Here is a 23,602-nt window from a genome sequence, read left to right as displayed (position 1 = left end):
TGGGCTGGGACCTAGAAATCCTCAGTTTGTGGAGCTGCCTTTTCCCTAGGAAAAAATAACGTTTGAGTATTTGTGAGTGATAAAGTCTTGGCCAAGGATGAAACCAGGCTGCCACCTGCACAGGCTGCTGCCTTGGGGCTTAGACAAATGGTAAGGAAAGTGCAGTGGAGAGGAAAAAAGTCCCTGCAGCTGTCAGGCTGAAGAGCTGATAACGATGCATGCAGCATGAATCAAAGCTGAATAATTGCTCTCTAAAGCCTGGCATCAGCCTTTTGGTGAGCTTCCTTCCCTTTCTTTCCCTGTGTGGGACATGGCCAATCTGAAGAGATGTGGTTTGGAGATTTGGCGAGGCCAGACTTCACTAGTCCCTGTCTGCCCTGCCTTGGAGGCAGCGGAAGTGCTTGATTTATGGTTGCTTCTGTGGCAGAAACTGCGTCAGCATCACTAGCATCTTGTCTGTGGAGGTGTAAGCTCTTGTCCTTCTCTGTCAGGTGTATTTATTTCCTTATTCCACATCTCTTGATGATCCCTTTAGTAGTGTTTACTTTTTTTGGTTCACTGTAAATATAAGAACCATTTTGTCTTGCATCACTGTTGAGCACTTTATGACAAACAGCTTTTGACCCTAAGTATAAATGCTGATGTCCCTTCCAAGGTTCAAGCTTAGCCACGTGTTTTGCAAAACTGCTATTTAAAAAAAATAGTTTATTTCAATTCTTTTTATTTATTTTAATTATTTTTTAATGGATTCCGATTCCTCGTTGATATCGAACAGATGATCGATCTTTACCTGCTCTGTCTGCTCGCACAAACTAAGTGCTGATATCCCTGGGAGATGCCCGATTGAAAATAAGCCTTCATCAAGAAGAATAAGATAATAATTAAGTTTAGGTATCTCCTTATTTTCTACCGAAACCTTTTGGATACAGCATTAGAGCTAGCAGTAGCAAGACATATGTAAAATTTGCAATGCAGAGCACAGTTCTAGCAGCGTATGAAAGCAAGCTCTGTACTGTGCAAGATGTAGTGGGAACTTTCTAGTAACACACCACTGAGTTGTTTTTCTGCAGTTTGCCTTGAAGTGAGCCTGGAACACATGGGAATCTTGGGATGAATGCCAGGGGAGGAGGTGAGAAAAATCAATGCTGAATTCTTAGAAAAATGCTTATTGCTGTTCCTTCCTACCAGTAGAAAAATAGGGATGAAACCAAATGCTACTGAGTGCTCCAATGAGTTTGTGAAGACTAACCTTATTATATGTGAGTAATTAGTAAATAGGCTCAAAACTTGGAGTCAAATAGTCGTGTCAGTCAATGGGATGTCCAAGGGGTGGCATTTTCACACCCTTTTGAACTGCTGTAATTTAAAAGAGGTCCCTATTTTGTACTGGAGCCAAGGAGAAAGTTGTCACCAGCCTGCAGATATTGTTGTCTATCTGTTATTATTGCACTTGTCTCCTGAGGACGCTGAGCTTACACACAACATTGATCAATGGATGAACCTAATGTATCGTAATTAGAGACAAACAAACTTTTAGCTAATGAGCATGCATGATCCAGAGACAATGAAGTGCTTTGTAATGCTCAGTGTTATTGCAAGGCTCGGGGGCCTGATTTGGAGAGCATCCAGATCCTAGAATAGTTACGCAATCTTGATCTAAGTCTACCTCAGTTTTCCAGGTTTTCAAAACCTGTCCGTAGTTCTCTTCTGCTCTGGCTTCTTCATAAATCTTCAGCATGGCTGAGCAAGGGCCTCCTGGTCAGACTGAGGGGAGGGGAAAGTGGTAAAGCAGTGGAAGCAGGGATGAATGACCTGGGAAGAATATAGGGATGCTGTTCAGATGTGCAGGAGTGGCATCAGGAAAGCCAAAGCGTAGATGGAATTGAACTTGGTGAGGGATGTGAAAAACACCAATAAGGGATTCTTTAAATACATTGAGATGAAAGACAGGCAAAAGAGCACGTATCCCTCTAAAAATGAAAAAGATGGGCTGGTCTACTCAGGCATGGAGAACGCTAGGTTCTCCATGTAATAATTTCTCCATGTAATAATTTCTTTGCCTTGGTCTTTATTGCCAGTCAGGCTTCAAATGCCTCTTGTGTCCCTGGACTCCTGAGGGGTGTTGGGGGAGCAAAATTCTCTCAGCATAAGAGCAGAGCAAGTTCTGAGACAACCTCATGAGGGTGAATGGAGTGTAAGGAGCGGGATGGTGTGTATCCCAGGATTCTGAAAGAGCTGGCTGACGCGGTCACCAAATCTCTCTTCATTGTATTTGAAAAATTGTGGCTGTCAGGCAAAGTCCCCTGTGAAAAGTTTCCCGGGAAAAAGGGAAACTTCACTCCAGTTTTCCAGGGAGGGAAAAAGGAAAAGCCAGGAAACTACAGGCTGATGAGCCTCCCATGTGTGCCTGGGAAGATCACGGAGTGGATCCTCCTGGAAGAGATACCAAGGCACGTGTGAGATGTCAAGGTCTGAGACTTTGTTTGTGAGACCCAGCATCCCTCTAAAGCCAGGAATAAATCTGATGAGTGACATGCCATGATGAGGTTCTCTAGGGGACCAGGTAATGCTGACCATCATAAACCCTGGTAACAACCAAGCTGACTCTGAACCACAATATTTTATATATATACATACTGATTTGCCTTTTTGTATTTGGAAGCAAAATGCAATGATTCATTTTTTGAAGAAATTCTGAATCCTCCATGTATTTGATTCTCATTTGAATCTCCTGGAAGTACTTCCTTAGGGCTCTGTTCTCTTTCATAAGCCCAGGCATCAAGAAATGAGCTAGATCTCTCTCTACAAATGTGCACTGCACAATGTTTAAGTTGTTAATTTCTATGAAGAGTCAGATACCTAAATACCTTTGCTGATTTGGACCTGAAAAAGGGAACAATTTTCCCAATCTGCTTTCTGTCCAAGTGAATTCCATCTCTTTACTCAGTTCCTTCAATGCAGACATTCCTGCACTGAATGTCAATTGCTTTCTCCTCTGTCAGACATAGAGGAGAAGTTGCTGAGTTTCCTGTACTCAACTCATCACACAAGAAGACTTATTGCATTTAGTGAGGAAAAATTAAGGTGGGCACCTTTAACTCAAAATAACTGTTTGCTGTAGTGAAAATCTTCCTAGAAGTATGTATGGATTTCTTTTTACTGAAGAAAATGAGTTTATTTGTATAAATTTTGTGAAGAATGCCAAGTGCACGAACATCTTCCTCCAGACCCAGGCTGGCTGGGATGGGACTGTGGCAACTGGAACAAACTGAAGATGTAAAACAGGACAATTGGGCAAAGTCTTGCTGTGTTGCTCTAGAAAGTCTTAGGTTTTCTGGTTACAGTCAGAAACCAGTCCAGAGTACTTCTTGTCTCTCGACTGTGCTGGCTGATCTTACTAAATCAGAACTCGTGGTGAGGGATTGAAATAATGGTTCAAGCTATTGTAAGCTGACTGAAAAGAGGAGCAGAGAGAGAAGACGGAGAAACTGGAGGAAAGATGCACAGCAGGGCTCAAACGGATGAAATTTTAGAGGATGCAGACAGGAGGAAAGCTGTCAAGAAGGACGAAATATTGCTGACGATGTCCTGTGCTGGCCTACTAAGTGTCCTCTATTCCCAATACTGGCTGCTGTGCAGCTGGAAAGGGTTTGTTTTTTTTTTTTTTTCCCTAAGAATACTTAATTCCTCAGATGGGAACAGCAAAAGATCTTTGTTGGAATGTAAAATCGTTCTATTTTTATTAACTGAAAGAGACTTTAAGGGGCCTGATAGATGCTCACTCCACCAAGTGTACTTGCCACACAGCTATTGGTGGCCACAGGGCTGTCGTCTATGTAGTAGGCTAGCAATGCCATGACTGACTGTCAGCCCAACACCTCCCATCTCCTTTATGATCAAAATCAGGGCAGCCACAAGGGGCTGCAGTAATACTAAACCTCTAAACAAAGCTTTTTAGATAAAATCAGCATTGGGTAGATACAGATAATCACGAGTGATTGACCAACAAGCAACAGTCATTTCCTATGAAAACTACTATAGCTTATGTAACACTTCCAGGAGAAACGTTGCTGAGTTTATCAGACAGGGCACACGTATCGTGGCTGTCCTCTCCCTCTTCCAGGGAATGGCCCCATTGGGCGTCCTCCTGGCCAGGGCTGTCTTGGCTGAGGGTACGGTGCCCAAGTGCCTGGTGTCAGTGGCCGTGTCACCAGTACGTGTGGTGGTGGGATGAACGCTGGTCTTCTCCCAGCGGTTATGGGGCTGCTGTTCAGGGCTTCTGCTTTTTCTTGTTTCCCAGCAGGGCTGGCTTGACTGGGAGAATCTGTTTTCTTGTCTAGAGTAAAGATTATTAATATTATTTTCCTGAAAGCAAACGCTGCCGTTCTTCCTCTCCCCCACTGGATGCTGTTTCTTCTAGATGCAACAACAGTCTCTGCTGTCCAAGTACTTCTTGCATGTTCTTACCAATACATTTAAAATACATAGCAGTCCTACAGACTACATTAGCTCACTTGCACCTTGTCGTGGTTATGGATAATTACTGATCTCAGTCTTTATTTTCAGTGCACCCCCAATGTTGCAAACTATTTTCATTTAAGTGAGCGTTCTGTGTCTGCTCCCTGCTCGAACCTGTAACAGGTTGGCCAAAGTTTTCAGCTTGTTTTGGCCTCTCCAGAAAGCAGCCACCCATCTAAGTGCAAGAGGGCTATGGTGGAACTAATTCGATTTTCTAATCTGCTTTGAGATAAAATCTTTTCCATTTGTTGCACTGCTTTTTACAAATGAGAGCAGAAGGTTTTGGCATTCAAGAAGGGTATGGTTCAAACAGTCTGGAGGATCTGTCTGATGCCAATGCCATGCCCTGCACATTTCCACCTAGACAGGGATCACCTACCAGAACCTAGAGCATGCACTTGTGTAGGTTGCTCTCAAAGTAATGCCTCCTACTTGACATTATGGAGATTGGCTCAGATACAAAGAGCACAATAACACTATTTGATTGATCAAATTCCCATCTACAAAGCACTATTTCACAACATAGACTCCACCACTGGCTATGTATTTTCACCATCAAAGAACAAGAGCCTGCATGGTACACTTGTCAAAATCTGCACCAGCAGAGGTGACCCACTGTCACCGTTGCCACTGCTGAAATGCACCACTACTGCCTTACTGTGCTTACATCCACTGTTTGAATTCCACAAATGTTTATTCAATGAATGTCAATGAGTTTCACTTTTTCCCATGCAGGAATTCAATGACACACCTTTGTTTCAGATGCACTTCTATGTCAGATACCATTTTGTCAGCTTCCCCTTTAATGCCATCTGTTGCACAGCAGCAAAATCTAATGGAATGTTGGTGTGAAGACTCAGCCTCTGCTACCATACCACCAGCACCCACCTCTAAGATTTTGGGCCAATGTAATAAAGTAGGAGGCATTACTTTTGGAGCAGCCGTTTTCTATGCCCTAAGACCAAGGCAGTTTTGAAAAATGCCTCCACCTCACTCATAACAAGTTTTCCAGTGAAATCTCAATTAAAAAAAACATTTCTGGCTCAATTCATCAGTCTAGAAACAATGCTGTATGTTCAGCATTGTTTCTGAATTAATTGTTGGTTTCATGACTGGTATGACTGATAGCTGGGAATTGAATCATAATTTTGGATTCCAATTCCCATGCCTTGATAAGCATATGTTTGACATAACGTAGTCTAAAAGCCTTCCTGAGTGTCCAATGGATTTCCATAAGGGGACAAAATCTTCTACTCATCTGGTCCCGCACAAATTTGCATTGTCCCAATATCTCAGTCCTTCCCAGTCATCACTGTAAGACAAAAGAGATTTTTTCCAGGGGAGCTGGGGGGGTTGTTTAGTTTTTACCTTCTGCTTGTTTGGGAGAGCTTTCATTCTTTGTACTCGGTGCAAGTAAATCCTCCAGATCTTGCATCATGGAATTAGTGCTGGCTTTGTTGTTCCTCTTGTTTTTCTCTTCTTCACGTTGCTGCATTGATGAAAATCATGAGTTTAGTTTGAAACTGAGGATTTAATCTGTGAAATGGCAGCCTGGTGTCATGCTAAGTGTTTTGTTGTGATGAATGCAATCTTTTTGCCAAGATCAAAGTACTGCTGAACCTTGGTCTAGTGATCAAGATTTCAAACAATCTTATGGAGAGAAAGTACACCCTGGGCAGGATGGGGAGCCTTAGAAGAGATGGTTCTGCCTCTGTTAGGGCAAAGAATGTGCTGTTAACATAATTTAGATCTGCCTGTGTTTCTGCTGCTGCCTAGCTGCCCCCACCAGGGTTTTGGTTTGTTTTAAATTTGTATCTTGGAGGGTGTATTGAAGGACTGGTGATGAACGCCAGAAGAAGGGGAGGAAGGGACAATGGCATGGCTGGGGAGCACTGTCAGGCTGCCTTCAGTTTTACTTGCGTGTATTTAGGTCTTGAAAAATTTCCATTTCTATGGCAGAGGGGAAGGAACATCAGGGAGATGTTTCTGATCAGGACAAGCACGCTGTGCGGGGAAGGGAGAGCTTCCTCTCTACACAAAGAGAAAGCCCAGACACATGCCACTCTGGCTTCTTCCCTCCTCCAAAAAGGGCAGTTCCTCGAGAGAGGAGCCTGGATGCTGGAGCTGGGTAGGCAAAGGGCACTTGTGGTCTTGCTAAAGCTGAGAGATTCCGACCTGCAGAGAGGCTTCTGTTCTGCTGGGCAAACCTTGCAGGCTTTTGTGCAACGGCAGCAGATCACAGTGAGCTCAGTGTGTTGTCACACTGAGCCTCTTTCAGTCTCCCACAGCTGAGAGAGAAACCTGTACTATCAGGTCAGCACAGCCATGGCTGTGGGACAGCTTTGTTGTTTCTCTGACACTCTCTAAGCAGAGCTGCACTTCTGTGGGTGTTATGCTTCTAAACTTAATCCACATTACTTTTGGGGTCTCTGCACTGTGGTCCTCTGCATGGTGCAACCTCCCTCAGTTCTAGATGCCACAAGGTCCAATCCGACCCTTTACATTCAGGTCATTACCTCTGTCTGTATCTTGCTCTTCTCATCTGTATAGCAGAGACAGAAACATCAGTCTCCTTTCTAAAGGGCTTTGAGAATTACTGTATGTTACTGCCATGTTATTTATGGATCTCTGTTCTTCAGCCTCTACAAAATCAGGCTGCTGTGTTGCTAGGCTTATCGTTGTTCCCGGGAAAACTCAGGCTCCAAAACATTACTTGAACTCTGAGGTATTTTATCTTTGTAGGTGGAAAGTGCAGTTTATGGGAAAACTTATTGTAGTTCTGATGTCTGAAATAGAAGCCTATTATGGGATGGGACCGCTCTGCAGTTAGTCATTAAATGCCATCAGAGAGGAATGAGCTAGCTTTAAATGCATCTTCCTCTTGTGTCACTAACATGGTCTGAAATGAACAGCAATTTAAAAGCATATGTTGCACATCAAATTTGAAGTGCATGGTATTTCAAAGATGGCTTTGCTGGACGAATACTTACCAGTTGCATTTTCTTCTTCAACTCTGCGTTGGCGCGCTGGTATGCTTCAGACACAGCATTTAGATAATAAATAGCGAGGCTACAAAAATAAACGTATTGCTGCAGTATTCCCAAAGTAATTCCCAAAGCTGCTGCCTTCCTGAGAGCACAAAGGCCTAAAAATCCCACTTGGTTTCCTGTAGGACCTGTTGCCCCCCATGCAGTGAGCCTGTGCACAAGCATCCCGTGTAGGATTACATATAGGGCTTAATTAAACTTGGTTGCTGAGCCTGGACTACACGGTTACTTAAAGACTCATAGAATAGTTTGGCTTGGAAGAGAACTTGAAGATCATCCTGTTCCACCCCCAAGAACACAGTCATCTTTCTGAGCTGCAAGTGCACACTGTTGGCTCACATGAAGCATTTCATCTACCAACACCCCCAAGACCTTCCCCTCAGGGTTGCTCTCAGTCCACTCTCCTCCCAACCTGTATTTGTGCTTAGGATTGCCCTGACCCAGGTGCAGGACCTTCACTTGGTCTTGTTGAAATTCATGAGGTTTACACAGGCCTGCCTCTCAAGCCCATGAGGGTCCCTCTGGATGGCATTTCTTCCCTCCTGTGTTTTGACCGTACTGCACAGTTTGGTGTAACCCACAAACTTGCTGAGATTGTACTCAGTCTCACTGTCTGTATCACCAACAAAGATGTTCCAGTTCCAATACAACCTTTGAGAGACATCACTTGTCACTGTTCTCCACCTGCACATCAAGCCACTGACCATAATCCTTTGATGTGACCGCCCAGCCAATTCCTTATCCACAGAGTTGTCCATCTGTGAAATACGTTTCTCTCCAATTTGGAAACAAGGATGTTGTGTGGTACAGTGTCAAATGCACTGAGTGGGAAGAAGAAGGGCTTGAGTCTACTGTTAAAGTTTTAACAACCTCCCCTTATGCAGCTTTCCTGACAGCTGTCTGCAGACTGCCTTTAGATGCACAAGGCTTAGGAAAAACTCAAGCTGCCTCAGGGTGCAGACAGATTGAATGCCCTGAGCCAGTCCAACAGCTCAGTTCTGCTCAAATAAAAGAAAAACAATCCTTCTGCCTCTGCCTTGTCTGGCTTGCTCTAGGTTAGCCTTGGTTCTTGGCACATTAACTGATGGTGAGACCAGCGCATTCTCTGGGTGAAAACCAGTGAAGCAGATAAAACACACAGGTCTTTGCTGTGGCTTACAGGAAACAAAACACGAGACAGAACAGGTTACTCAGGGAGGTTAGAAAAACGTAAGAAACTAGGAAAAACAAGGCAGAGGAAGGCCTTGAACCCACTCCTGTAAAGTAAACTGTTCAAGGCAGGGTCTGCCTGCTGTAAGGGAGCAGAGATTAGAACTAAGGGCAAGCAGGAGCCAGGCTGGCACAGAGACACTGGCTTTTGTTTAGATTCCTTCTGCAAAAAAGGCATGCCAAAGCAGGGAAAGGAACCAGCTATGCTGGAAGAAACTGAAAAGTGACTGGGATCAGAGAGGGCATGTTGGCTGCCAGTCTTTGGCGCTTGATGAGGTGTGTGCTTCCAAATGTGCCCAAATGTCTGAGGCTGTCTCACCCAGTAATATTGTGGTTGTCAAAACTGTCTCCTCCAGCTTTTGTAGAGAGCTTTTGTTCTTCTTAATTATAAACATCATCTGCTCAGTGACTTCGAGCCATTCCTGGGAAAGCCACCACCCATTCAGTTCACTGCTATTGTGTGTGTGTGTGTGTGTGTGTGTGTGTGTGTGTATGGCTTTTTTTAATAAGCAGAAAATTCAGGTTAGACAAAAAAAGTAAGTGGATTTTTTAAAATAAGGGTTTCCTTTTCCAGTTTTCCAGTCAGTTTCCTGAATGCACGGCTATGATGCAGGTTCAGCATCCTCAGACTGGGCTGGAGGGTTTTAGTAGTGTAAGTTCAGCCATTTTGGTTTCCAGGAAGAAGATTGGAAGGGAATACTTTGGGTGGCATTTCTGGAACCTTTCAGCTTGGTTCTGTCTGAAGGAAACACATTTACTTATTTTTACCTAGAATTAAATCTACAGTCAGTCTTGGTGAGGTAGGCGCTCTGTCTCTGAAAAAACATTTTGGATTCTTATTTTTGTTCTTCTGAAGGATTTCTTTTACATATTATCAGACTGATTGCTTGGGAAATATAAAAAGAATTTGTAATCCACGGTTTTGAGGCTGACTGCACCACAGCAGAAAGAACAGCAGAAGGAAGCAAAGCCAGGGATTACTTATATGACTTATAGTTACCTACTTTCTGAATAAAATGGTGAAAGACACAGAAACCTAAGCTTCTGACCAGTGGTAGCAATCAGTTACAGGACTGCAAGCGAAAAGGAACGTTATCTTGCTCTTCTGGCAAGATCTAAATTGAGATAATTTTATCTCTCTGTATATTTAGGTCATTTCCAGTTATATCGTGAGAGGCTGCTGTGGATTGTTAAATAGGGCCATGCTTCTAGATAGAGGCATGTGACTTTTGTAGGTGAAGATTGTGTATTAAATGGGATTTCTTCAACTGAAAAGTTTCCAGGATGAGAGAGATGAAAAAAAGCCTTAGAAAAAGTCTTTCTATGGTAACTACCCTCTTCCAGGATAACTGGAAGTCCAGTGTCTGATATCTTTCCAAGCTGCACAGGCTTGGGTAGGAAGCAAGGACGTTTTAGGTGGTGTCTCTGTTGGAGCTGGAATCAGGACAGAGACCAAATAGTGTATGTAGGTGAGATGGGCCCATGGGAAGGCTGCAATATGTAGATGACGAATAGCCCATATGGGGAAGGGCTGATGAAAGGAGCATCTTCAGCAGGTAGATAAGAGTTCTGCCATGTCCTGACCCAGCTGTCAGTGGAGCAAAGGGTTGGAGATTGTCGCTGACCAAAATATTACTTTCAAAGATCTGTCACATTTATTTATTTATTTATTGTTTTTGGAGGGATTGCGTTGAAGGCCCAAAAACCTGACATATAGCCCTTTTGCAAAGGTTATCCATTTGAGTTGGGTTAGTTCTGCGGTCTTCATACAAGCTGTAGCATCTGATAGTACTACTATGAGGCCTGTGGAGCTAGAGCGCATAGCTCAATAATGTGTTTGGCCATATTGGAGTTGTGGCATTAGACTTCTTGTCTTCTGTGTGATTCATATCGGATTCTTCCAAGTTTGGGATGTTTTGCATGTATTACAGTATCTAATAATCCTTACTTAGGTTAAAATGAGCATGGAGTTTGAGACAGGGTGAGTGACAATTAGTGATTTTCAGTTTAATTTGGATTTTTATCAGGCTGTTCCTGTTAGAAACTCTGTAACACGTGAACTTACATTTGATTTAATTTAATGGCATTAACTTCTGTGTAACCTACTCACAGTGAATGACCACAGTGCCCAAGAGAGATCAGACCTGAAGCCAACATGATCACGTGCCAAAGGAAGTGTAAGAGAGGCAAGCCTGTAAAATATGCTTTCCAACCCTTCACTATCTTCAGCTGTTTAGTCTGATGTGTTTGAAGCTGCCAGTAAAATTTGGCCACAGCACTCCCACTCATTTTGATAGCTCTGGAAACCTCAAGAGTAATGCCAAAAGTCTCTTAATGTATATGTGTAAATAAATAAAATGAGAACTGCCCTGGTTCTGATGCTGCTGGAGGCATCAAGGATCAAGTACGGCTTCTGACGTAGCTTCAAAGCTGAAATGATCTAACAGCAATGAAACAAATTTCAGATATATTATTCGTAAGAATAGAAGAAAAGATACTCTTCATATTTTTGGAACGTGTAATTTTTGAATGCCCTGGCTTGGCAGTGCTGTGAATGCCACCAGCTGTGACAGAAATTGCTTCTCCACAAGGCACCAGGCTGACACTGCCCATTTAGTTCCTACTGGCTACTGAAAATTTTTCAAATGGAAGCTGTGACAACCATGAGGCCTTTGTCAGCAATATGTTTAATCTACAAGGTTGTGTTTAATTGGGTTGGGAAATTAAATGTTGGGAAACTGGGTCAGGCAAGGATTTGGGGAGCAGGACGTGTGTCTGTCTTCATCTAGGCTGTTATCTCAGCAGATGTATGTAGACGTTGCTAAAATCCCAGCCATTTTTAGAACTTCTTCCTCACTTCCCACCATATTGTGATTGTAATATTGCAAGGAAAACTTACACCATGAGCAGAATTGCGGGAATGATTAGTCCTGGATTTGCCACATAGCCGAAGATCTTGGCAACAAAAAGTGGAAAATCAAGCTCGATGGTCTCTTGAATGACATCATACATCCTTTTCTTTCCACTGGAAAGACAAATGGTCAGTTAAGAAGTGTGGAGAAAACACAGAGGGACACAGTAATTCCCAATGTAATGATGCTAGAGTGGCATGTTTCCTCTCTGTCAGTGAACGTCATCTTGCTGTTGATCACTAAGGATTTGGAAGTAAAAATTCTGCTGAAATGACTTCATTCCAAATTATCTTTTTGTCCATTTCTCCTTGACCAGCCCCACCACTGATTATAGGAATGATCTCTGCTAAGCCACCTTGATCCCAAAGATCGTACATTTATTTCAGTAGGCAGGTCCTTTAAGAATTCTATCCATTTACCATTCTGGAATGTATAAAAGTCTGCAGATTGCAATAATCGTACATTTCTGATCAATATCTTGTTAGATGTGGCCTTCTCACATTAGAGATGACTTTCCTTATGCAAATTCTGCCTTTCTGAAATGATGAACCAACTTGAAGAGCTGTTAAGCAATGACAGAAATAGCAAGCTGTGATTATCACTTAATAGGAAACTCAGCAAAAGAGTCATTTCAAATTGGATTGATAAAGCAGATAAGGGTATTCTATGGGAAAGTAGAACAAAACTGTAAAAGCTGAGAATTTGGCTGGATTGTGTAATTGACCTTCTCCCCCAGCACCTATGAATTCAGCCCATAAGTGCTATTCCTCATTTTTGGGCCTTCTTCCTCCTTGCCAAAGGAATCCAGAGTCCCTTTGGATTCTGCTTGAAAAGCGTTGGACTCTGTCCTTATGATGAGAGACAAGATTAGCTAGATGGGGTTCCAGCTTCCTCGGCTGCCTTAAGCCTAGGAGAGTTAAGCTTTCAGTCAAGTTATGGGTGGAAAGTTGTGCTGAGGGGGTGAAATAGGCTGAGTGGATTTTGAAGAAGAGACAGAGAATTAAAATAGCTCTCTCTCTTTTCAGGTTAGTCATCTCCAAATGATAGCATGCAGGCAACTAGCTTCCTGTCAAATCTTCTGACATTGCTGCTAGACACCTGTCCTTGTTACAGAACAGAGGAAATTTTGGTTTCTTGCCTTTCTCCCTGAATCTTTTGTTATCATTCTCTATCAGTGGATAGATAACCCACAGGAACAATTTGTTCCAATCTGGCTCCGTACTGAGTCAGACTCAGTAGGACCAGGAAATGGTGTTACTCGATCAAATTAGACTTTATTGGCATGTTAATCCAGTCCACTGAATGCTCTGAGCAGTGCTAATCTAGGAGAGGAAAAAAAAATAGGCTTTTCTTTTTAAAAGCAGCAACTCTTCAGACTCAGACCTATTCATTTCCTTCAATTTCCCATCAAAATTAAGCACAACTGATGGCGTGGGATTTCTTGGTTATGTGGAAGATCGTGGAGGGTTTAGAATCCTGTTCTGCTACCACGATGTTGCTGGGAGACTTAAGGCAGAAGTGAGCAAGGCTTATGGCCTCATGATGGAAATTGGAGGTATTAAACCATCTCTGCTGGAGACCAGGCCTTCAAACTTTGTGGAAATAATCCTTTGCACCAGAGCAACAAACAGGTATATTTGATATTTTGCTACTACCTGAATGGTCCGCAGTCGAAGGAAGGAGGCAGGGACATGATGGTGTAGGCCACGGGCAGGAGGCTGAGGAACAGGATCAACAGCAGCAGTCCCATGTAAAAGTTGTTAGACTTGGATGCTTTGAATACTCGTGCATGAGGAACATTGCTACTCATGACAGCCCAGCACTGAAAATACATGGAGGTTAATAAGCGCAGCACGTTTATACCCACGAGCCCTGGTGCATAAAAGGATCCCATCCTGAAAAGGAAACAAGAGGAAAAGGTACCAATTTTTGACAGACTGGAAGGTTTTTTTATTTTCAAAGGAAGAAAAATTGTTGTTAGTATGGTGGAAGTTTGCCCACAGCTAAAGCCTGAGGGGGCTGGTTTGTGACATCCTTGTACTGTTTGAGGAGAAGTGCCTGTGCCCATTTTATAGTGACCACCAGACGGGCCTCAGAACTCAGTGGCTGCAAAGGATTTGCAGTTTGTGGCAAAAATTGCGTGGGGATGGCTTGGGAAATGTCAAGTGGATGTACTCAGCAGGGAGGCATCCTTCAGTCTGCAGAGATGTTGAAGTAGAGGAACGTTAAACTCTGGCAAATGAAATCTTGTTCCCAGAGGAAGTGAAGGTCTTTGTGTGGTTGCCTTGTACTGTCACAAGAGCAGCTCTAGTTTGCCCTCCTTTGGGGCAGTTTTGGGTTGTGCCTCTTTTGCCTGACGTGCTCAGCTGGCTCCATGGCCACCCTTGTGCTGACAAGGTGAGCTTGCAGCTTTCCCAGAACCCTTCCTAATCTCTTCCTCCAGCTCTTAAGTCATTTTGAAAGGATAAGGAAATTACATTTTTACCAAAAAATGACCTTAGAAAGTGAGACTGGGGCAGAGTTTCCAAAACTGTTCCCTGTTTCAGCAGACAGCTGTTCTTTGGCAACTAAACCGACAGTTTTAAATTTCTGCTTTGGTAGCCAAGCAAAACAATGAGAGAAATTGAAACCCAAGCATTCTAACTCCACAGGATAGCTTTCTTTCAGTAATTCAAAAACCAAACATGAAATTAACTTACCAAATCATTCCTTGGTTGAAGACCAAACCCAAAACATTGCCACTGATGTCAAACTCTGCATAGGAAGGCTGTGTGGGAAAAGAATGCAAAAAGAAGTGAATGTGTTGTTGCCAGAGGTACCTGCTTATTGCTTGCTATTGCTCTGGGTGTAAGGACACTTATTCAGACAGGGCATGAAGGGATTTCAGGGAAGGCTCCCACTGTGTGCATGTTGCTTGAGAACAAGAGCTGTGAAAGCAGAATTGGAGCTATTGTGTTGCAGGCTGCTTCTCTTCTTCTGGTGTGCTTAAAATCACATGGATGTGTGGAAGTACTTAAGTTGCTCCATGTTTGTATCTCCTCCCTACTATTCTATTCCAAGCAAAGGCTATTCCAAGCAAAGGAATCATGGCACGGGACTCGATTTTATACCAGCTGGTGTATCTGGCTGCAGACTTGCACTTTCACCACAGTAAGGTACTGAATATTAAACCAGCCATAATGATGAGCTGGCAAGTAAATGATACACCAGATATGTATATGCGTGTCCTTAGATCCTGGAGTAGCAGGCTGCTGTAGAGGAGAAACACAGAGCATGAGAAGGGAAAACTGGAGGAATAGTTAACCTGGTCAGTATCAGGCGTTGCACTGTGTTAGTCAGTAGTTAAAATACTACCTTCTGTGAAGCAACCTGTTTGATATGAGTGCTAAACTCAGAACAGGCAGCTCTAATCTATTGATAGTTCTTGTCATTTTGTAAGTTATTATTGTGCCAGGTTTGCTGTCATATAGCTGCTGTTCTTCATGGATATGCTTTAATACATACAAAACCTAGGTCAATTCTGGCAGTTTATAGGTAAAGTTCTGTTTTCATGAGTGACATTTATTTTTCTGTTACAAAACAGAACATAATTCTAAAAAAAAATGATGGGTAATGACCTCATGTGTTTGAAAAGTCCAGTGTAGCATGTCTGCTTTTGACCCACTTTGCATGTACTTCATACTGTTATGTTTTATAAAGTTGAGTCTTAACAAGTGTGACTTTTATGTTGAAAACTCAAAAGAAGCTTAGTCAGAGCCGTGCTGAGTTGAATGCTCACAGCTTTGGGAAGAAATGGGTACAAAAATAACATTTTTTTCTCTCTTTTGATTCTGGCCCACTTCGACTTGAAACCTTAAGTTGTATATTGATACTTGCTTGTTTTTTTGACATGAAAGTAACAAAAGTTTTCAATGTCTCTTGTCTTCTGCTTTGAGGGAAGCAAAGTCTCTGTAGGAAGGCCAGATTAAGCAAAAGCCCCATTCACTTCATGCATTAGGAAACACAAGTATGATTGTGCAGTATCCCATAGGTTGGTTTAGATGGCTGCTGCCAAAACATCCAGTATCATTCCTGAGCTGGGGGGTGAAAAGCATAACCCTACTTGAGCTCTGTTGGAGTTACACATGTAGCACCAGGAGTAATCCTCCAAAGATGTAGGAGAAAAAGAACAGTAAAATCACAGTAAGATTACAGTAATTCCGTATTTCTGTAACTACAATGGGAGCTACATGGCATGAAAGGAGAGTTTGTCTTTCGCCAGATTGTACTGCAAACCCTCTAGCAGTGCTCCATGTTAAGGGCTGCAACATTATTCTGCTGCTCAGTCCTAGTAAGTAAGGGCCTTGCCGTGCTCCTTCTGAGCTTGAGTGGATTAGATGGCTCATTTGCAAAAGGCAATCTGATGGAGCATGTTAGTTGGCTCATCTCCTGGTAGATGCTGGATGGGTCTCGTATCTGAGTGCAGCATCACCTCACAGCTTGCTTGGGCTGAAAGCCAGGGAGAAGGAGAGGGGGAAGTTCTGAAACAGATCTTTTCCATTTCACTGAGAGTTAGAAAATGGATAGCTATGTTTGTTATTGTTATTTTATTTTCTATATAAATCAAGGAATGCCTGCAGTACAGAAGAGACTTCCAGCTATTTGTAAAATGGAAATCTTCTTAAGAATGAAGAAAAAAACCCTTTGTGGTATTTCCAAAGGTTGTTTTGAGGAAAGCATCAAAATAAAATTAAAAAAAAAAAAAAGGTGTTTAACAAAGAGAGGCAAAGGGATAGCCTGGAGGAGGAAAACAGAAGCTTACCTGAGAACAAGATCTGTGAGCACGTGCAGAGGGAGCTGTCAGGAGGCTCAGAATTCCATTGTCCATCAGGGAAAATGTTTTCTGCCTCCTCCAGAATAAATTCAAAGAGCCCCACGGGCAGCAAAACGCCCACTACCAGCTTTCCTTGTCTTACCAAGGCCCAGTAGGCACTTGCAAATCTCACCTCATTGCTCTTCTCTAGACCTCTCCAGGAAACCCTTCCAGCAGGATGGGTAGCCAGCTGGTGCTCTTATATAATTGCATTATTTCCAGGTATTTGCTTCTCTATCTTAATCCATCTGTTGTTTGTTTGTTTGTTTGTTTGTTAATAATGTGAAACAATGGACCTCCTCTCCTTCTCCTCTCCTTCTCCTCTCCTTCTCCTCTCCTTCTCCTCTCCTTCTCCTCTCCTTCTCCTCTCCTTCTCCTCTCCTTCTCCTCTCCTTCTCCTCTCCTTCTCCTCTCCTTCTCCTCTCCTTCTCCTCTCCTTCTCCTCTCCTTGTCTCTTTATTTTTCATTGTTTTTCTTTGTATCTGTGCAGCTCCAGTGCTGGCAGTTTTGGTAATATAGCCTTTACGAGTATCAAAGGGTTCAGCACTCTTGTGTGTTATGCATGGGGAGAACAGAAGGAAGAGTTCCTTATTCTGCTGCAGCAGAAATAAGGCCAACCTCCAGCACAGATTAGAAAACTGTGTTGTGAATAAAGCATCCTACTTCTTACAGAGTACAGGAAGATATGAGGCGTTGAGAATTGGAACTTAATATAGATGGACTCAAAGTTTTGGGGTTATAATGACGGTATGAATATTATGCTAATATTTTTTCAATTCATCTTCATGTTTTCAAGTCCTGCTATGGGAGAAAGAACCCTATTTTTGTAGGGTATTTTCTGGGATCAAACCGATTGATCCAGAGAAGTGATGCAAAGACTTCATTCACTACATCAATTAAATTAACAAGTAAGACCAGATAAAGGCTGGAATCATTCAAAATCAACCTATTTGCCATATTTGAACATATGGCCCTAAATTACTTCTGGCTCCTCAACTATAAGACCCAACAGGACATTGACTTACAAATCCAGCCTCTAGGTCCCAGCACCAACAGTAATTCATGAATCTCACGAAGCAAGCTCGGACGAAATCTCCCACCAGGATAGTTACAAAGGTCACCAGGATATCAGACACGGTGAGCCTTACAATCTCCTGCAATTTAAAGCAAGGAAAAAACCATTTAGCTCTTGTAATTTCAGCAGCGCATTCAGGACTTCATCTTTTATTAAGACATTTCAGTTTTTATGACAATAACCTTCAGAAAGGCATGCTTTGTGCAGATGCCCTACTTGTTTTCAGGCACTCAGCTGTGCCTAAACTTCACCTCTGTGGTTGGGAACGATGAGCTGTGTTATGGCTGTTCGCCCCAGTAGTTGATGTTAATGTTACTGACTGCGCTCTGTGTTGTGGCAGCATGTAAAATGAAAGCACAAAGCCAGTGCTGCAGTAATGCTGGTGTAGAACATACATACGTGGAGAATAATTTTAATTGTGCTGTCAAAAAAATCTCTGTATTACTATGGTTTGATGTCTGTGATTGATGTCTATTCTTGCTGGAGTTTCTATTCTGAAGAACTGCAGAACTTCTTGGTGCCCAAAGCAGGGGAGTTGAAGGGTGATTTCTTTGTGGAAAGTGCTATAGATCTGTGTGTGTTGGAGGTTTCATGGCCATAGCTTGAGAACCGTGGCCAAGGATTTTTGTTAGCTTGGTGCTACTATGTGAGAGTTGGGAAGGACAATGCCATTTGGAAGGAAAACATTGCTCCTGGAAACATCAAAAACGTCAACCAAAAAAACCCATCCTGAAAAATCCCGGAGATTTTCTACTTAACAAATTGCTTACAATGCCGACGGTTGTCTCCCAGCAGGGTCCCCTGGGCACGTCTGCAGGGTCGAGGGGAGGAGGGGTAGCTGTGCTGTTCTCCATGGATGAGTTATAATGGCCAAACAGTGTCCAGCGCGTGATGTTCTTCACAACGTCCTCTTCAGCTAGCTGCAATGGAGACACACCTCAGCCAAAAACATAAGTACATGGGTCTCCAAAGGATGCTAACAGGTTCCCCTCTCTTCTCTACTAGTTACTACCCCTAATACAAGAAACTACTTACAATAGAGTTGCACCAGAATATAAACTAACAGCCCTTCCAGACCAAAAGCAGCAAGTTTTGGGGAGCCAGCAACTTGTTCCTTGCACATGGAAGAGCCATGAGCCATGGTGTGGGGCCACAGCAAAAAAGAGACCAGGACTGTCAATAGGTATGTGGAGGGACCTCTGTGCAGTCCTCCTTCCTTGCTTTGTTCATTGTTCTTCAGGGCTGAGCAAACCTCCTCGATTCCTCTTATTCTTCTCCGCTTAAAATGGAGTCATTTTTTTTCTGTGGATCAGTTAGACATTTATCCTTTCCACCAGTTATCTGCCTGCAACACTCTACCAGGATCATGCTAAGGAGGGGAGGGCAGGGGAAGAGGATTATAAATCATATCCTTAGGGTCTGCATTAACAGAAACTGCAAATGGTGTCAGAGAAAAAAGTCAAATTACCTTATTAGTCTGTGATTACAGAAGACTATAGCACCTCTTTTTTTCGTGTCCATAAAAAGAAGTTGGAGGCTGGTTGGAGACAGGCCTACGAATGTGTCCTTGAGTCCCTGACCTTAACCTGGTATTCCCAAAACAACTCAGCCCCTCTCTGGGACAACTTAATGGTTGAGAACAATAGGGAAGAGAGAAGGAGTTGCTGCAAAGGATGAAGAGATGGGCTGCGATCACCCTTGGCTCCAGAAAATGCTAGGAAACTTGGCTGCTCATCTCAGCCCTTACTTTTTCGTTGACATCATCCATCAAGGCCAGAAGGAATGTGTAGAGGTTTCCCAGGAAAAGGGCAAAGATGCGCCCCAGCTGCCACTTCAGACCGATGCGTGGATGGTAGTTTTCGAGTGTGGCAATAGTTTCAAACAGGGGAGGGCAAAACATACCCAGCAAGGACATCACAATTTCAACCTGTCAGATGAGAAGGTTACTGCTAACAGCAACAAGAACGACTACGTTAGTATGAGCTGTTATCAAAATTAGGTGTGCTAGCTGTTCCTATAGCAAGGCCACTGCTTCCACCAGGGAGAAAGCTGACAAACATCTTTACCATCACCAAATGACTTTCTATTAGAGCAGTGCAGCAAAAGTGGCATTGGTGTGTAATGGGGAGAAAGTTGCGTTATGTGATAGCGTGCCGCCAAATGAGTTTCTGCTCTTTCCTATTAACAGCAACCAATTACAGTAATAAGGTTTAGACTGAGGAACACATGGAGCTGCCAGCAAATTGTCAGCAACTGTCTGGGGCTTCTTGAAGGTTTTATGAAGGAGAGGGAGTCAGAATGAGCTCAACTCCCAGCTTGGCTTAGTGTGTCAGCTGCACAGCTCCCGCGGGAGCACTTTTGCCCTTATCTCAAAGGGATGAGCTCTGAGGAGTTTGTTCCTGGTCGGTCCAAGCTCATGCATATTTAGTTTCCTCGCATCCTTCATGCTATTGCCTGCATCAGCTCCTAGTTGCTTATTTTAGTTTCAGAGGAAGCATGAGGCTTGGCTTGTATTTGTGCATAGAAATAATTAGTTGATGCTAATGCTTATTTGCTGCATTCAGCACCTGCGCTTTTTTGATAGGCAGTTATGAATGTGAATGCAAGTGCATCAAGGACTCAGTGCTGCAGTCCAAGAAAATATGTCCTAGTCTCATTTTTGTTTGTCTGTGAGTTGCAAAGCATTGGGTCACTGTGGTCAGTGAAGTCACTGACATGTCAGCATTAGCTCAGGCGTGACTTGCAGGCTCTGTCTTCTTTTTTAAGCCATCCAGTGCCCATTGGCCCACAGAGGACCACAACAGCAGGTTCGATCTCAGTCACTTGTTTTTTTAATTTTTCTTCCCTGGATGGGGGACAGTACCCAGCATTGTGTATGTGCAGATTTTAAGTTATCAACAGAAAAGTTGCAGTTCCTAGTAATTTTCTTTTTCTTTTGAAAATGTTGACTCAAATAAATCAAAGCATTTTGTGAGCTGTCTCGGAGTTTTCTGAGGGAATTAGGAGAAAACATTATTTTGAATTTGATTTGACTTTGATATATAGATACATGGTAAGAAATTGTGCATTGAAAGTAAGCCTTTCAGTGGCTAGAAATAACTTTTGTATTTCATTCCAAAATCAGACACAGAAAGATTTTTGACAACTGTTTTTTTTCTGCAGGTTGTAAAACCTTATTCTTGTTATTCAATAGAAATGAAGATTTGAATTTAACTTATGTCTGATTATGAATGTTTTCAACACCCAGAGAGCCTTCTAGTACAATGGGGTTTGTGAGTAGTAATATGCAACTGGAGGTTGAAGCATTTATATTAGTAATGTGATTGCTGAAGTTGCACTGACTTTTATTGCTATTTATTGTGAGAGCAGTTTCCCTGCCTGCAAGAGTTGTAGATTTGTCCCAGAAACTCTCAACGAGAGCAGTCTTCTTCCTGGCTAACACAAGTATGAAGCTACAGAGGGACTCCAGGGCCATGGCAGGGAATCTCTCTGCTTTGGATGCCATCTTCAGGCTGGTGCAACAATTATGCTAGTGTTCAAGGAATGCTTTCATAGCAGTAAACTGGCATTATATTTTCCATACCTCATTTCTTTCATACCATCCGGCATTCTGCATTTTTGAAAACGTCTGGGAGCGTTTCACCACAAAATAAATGAGGTAGCCGCTGCCACACAAGCAGCATATGATGAGGACGTTGGCCAGGACCCGCAGGAACCTCCTCAGATGGATGTTTTCGTCCTTGTTGCTTTCTTGCTCATCCACAATAGATTCCTGGAAAACCAGAGATGCTCACAGAAATGGAGTGTGTGTGTGATAACACTGAGCCTAAAGCAACATCAGGTGGTTTCCTACCCTACAAAGTGTAAATTAGAACTATGATGGCTATATTGAAGATGGTACTTTAAGAGCAATTTCTGTAGCTAATGTCTACTCAGGATCCTAAGCCTTAGCTGTGTTACACTCCCAAAATTTGTTCATGCCTGTTAGCAAAAATCCTTCTGGTTTTATCTGTGTGCAAGGGTGCCATCAAGTCCTTGTTCTCTGGGGCTTTACATGGAGCATTAGCTCTGAATGAGGTTAAACTGGATGAAGTTACTTTCCAGATCAAGTAGCTGGATGCTGACTGACGGCTCTTTTATTTATTGCTTTCTCCTTACGTGAGCTGGTATGAATGTGTAAAGGAAAGCGTGGAGCTGGTGGTTGTTGGACCAGCTATTCATGCTTTCAAGAGATGCTGGGAGCATTTCCAGAAGTGAACTGAGAAATGCTGGTTAGGGATTACCTTGAAGCTGGTGGTGATGGATGCAAACTTGTTGTCTGCTGTCTCTGGGTTGCCAATGAGGTAGTCCCAGCTCGTGAACATTTTCCAGCTGAAAACAAAGTTGTCATCGTCCCCATCTGCTGTGCTTTCATTGGCATTGCGTGCCATCCTGTGAACATTTAGGACAAACTGAACTGTCTGTTGGGGTTGTTGGAGGTATACAGGCCTTATATTAAAATCTGTATTGTGTACAAAAACTACTATGGATGATGAAAGCAGGCTAGGGATTGCTTCCATCACCTAGTGTATGAAGAAAGTCTATTACAGCACCTCTGGGCCCCGGGGTGGGGTTAATGATAATGACTTTAGCTAGTTAAATTTAGTCAAAAACCACTGCTGTTGTCCAGTATGCTGACTGCAACACAGCATTTTAGTGAGATTTTGGTAGCTGCATGCTGTTGAGTCAAGATTCCTTGCAGCAAATCATGCAAGGAGAGGCAAAGGATTATTCTTACTAATCAGCATAGGAACTGATTATGGCTTCTGTTGTTTCCTCTCTGTTGTTTAATCTTTGAAATCCTTGTGTAACTCCTGCTAGAGCTCCTAGCACCAGCCCCTCAAGAAAGATGAGACAACAGATGCTGCCATTTCGTGGCAAATATACAGCAAATCCCCATGCCCTGCTCCAGCCAAAGGCTCATGTGGCTCTTTCTGCAGTATAGCAATAGGGCTTGTTTTGTTAGCAATACAAATCTATTGGCTTCTCCTTTCTTGCAAGGGAAGAATAACCTTTCCACAGTATGGCCTTCATACAGACAGAGGGGTTTATTTTTGGCAGAGGCAGGCTCAGCAGCAGTTTCAGCTGCGTCCCTGCTGCCCTGGCACCTTCATGTACAACTTCTGTTGGCAAGGCAGCCCCGCAGTAATGTTAGAGGAAGGGATGAAGCAGACTAAAGAGGAACCCAGCAGGCATGAAGCTGCTTTCTGTGCTCTACCTGTAGAAGCTGGACCTGGTTGAGTGCTGTACTGTTGGAGGAGCCCAGCTAGGAAATACTCCCAGTGGGCTGTGCAGGGGGGCAACTCTGCCATACTTACGATCTGATAACAACCATCAGGCTGTAGCCAAACACGCTGATCCCAACCATGAAATATGCCATTGGCAGCCTGTATTTTAACCAGCCAATTGTCCGCTGGTTGTTGTAGTAGCCATAAAAGAGTGCTGAGTATTTGATGTACCCCTAGAGGAAAAGCAAACACAAACCTTTGTGAAAGCCATGTGGCTGTTGCTCCGTAGGAAAGAGGTTTCTGATGAAAATTGAAAACTTAAAACAAGGCAAATCAGCTTGGCAGGTTTTTTTTTTTTTTTTTAGTGTATCATTCAAAGTTGTTTGCTGTCCCATCATCTCTGAGGACCATTGATGTGCCCTGCTTACCTTCCTCCAAGAGAGGAAAAGAGAGGGGTTGCGTCAGAAGATACTGGATCAAAACTAGCATCCATTTTTTGTCTATTGCTGTTTCATCCTTACCAGAAAAACCTCCTTATTGCTCTTTGTGTCTTAGCCCACCTGCTTCTCTAAGTCGGTATCAAACACTCAAATCTTGTAGAAATGCTGTAGTAAAGGGGCTCCCCACCACGAGATGGAACTTTTCTTGTCAGCTGGGAGGCAGCAGATGCTCGGTACCCTGCAGATTTAATTCCTTTTACTGGCCACCACCTGCTGGGCAAA

At 43.1% G+C, this 23,602-nt stretch overlaps 2 protein-coding genes across 2 annotated transcripts in view; one reads left to right on the top strand and one right to left on the bottom strand.

The window, feature by feature from the left end:
- Positions 1–23,602, top strand: part of LOC125696427 (myosin VIIA and Rab interacting protein) — a 332,017-nt gene that overhangs the window by 3,701 nt on the left and 304,714 nt on the right. The gene's annotated exons all lie outside the window — the stretch shown is intronic.
- Positions 4,080–23,602, bottom strand: part of TMC2 (transmembrane channel like 2) — a 29,607-nt gene continuing 10,084 nt past the window's right edge. The window contains exons 9-20 of the mRNA XM_048952107.1: positions 22,971–23,113; positions 21,897–22,044; positions 21,197–21,385; positions 19,361–19,540; positions 18,384–18,533; positions 17,564–17,692; positions 14,386–14,453; positions 13,342–13,581; positions 11,674–11,799; positions 7,509–7,587; positions 5,887–6,007; positions 4,080–4,336 (exon numbers count right to left, since the gene is read on the bottom strand). Of these exons, the coding sequence (XP_048808064.1) occupies positions 4,080–4,336; positions 5,887–6,007; positions 7,509–7,587; positions 11,674–11,799; positions 13,342–13,581; positions 14,386–14,453; positions 17,564–17,692; positions 18,384–18,533; positions 19,361–19,540; positions 21,197–21,385; positions 21,897–22,044; positions 22,971–23,113 (1,830 nt within the window). The remainder of the gene's footprint in view (positions 4,337–5,886; positions 6,008–7,508; positions 7,588–11,673; positions 11,800–13,341; positions 13,582–14,385; positions 14,454–17,563; positions 17,693–18,383; positions 18,534–19,360; positions 19,541–21,196; positions 21,386–21,896; positions 22,045–22,970; positions 23,114–23,602) is intronic.

The sequence above is a fragment of the Lagopus muta genome, chromosome 7 (genome assembly GCF_023343835.1).
Source record: "Lagopus muta isolate bLagMut1 chromosome 7, bLagMut1 primary, whole genome shotgun sequence".
NCBI lineage: Eukaryota > Metazoa > Chordata > Aves > Galliformes > Phasianidae > Lagopus > Lagopus muta.
This window is presented reverse-complemented; position numbering and strand designations above follow the sequence as displayed.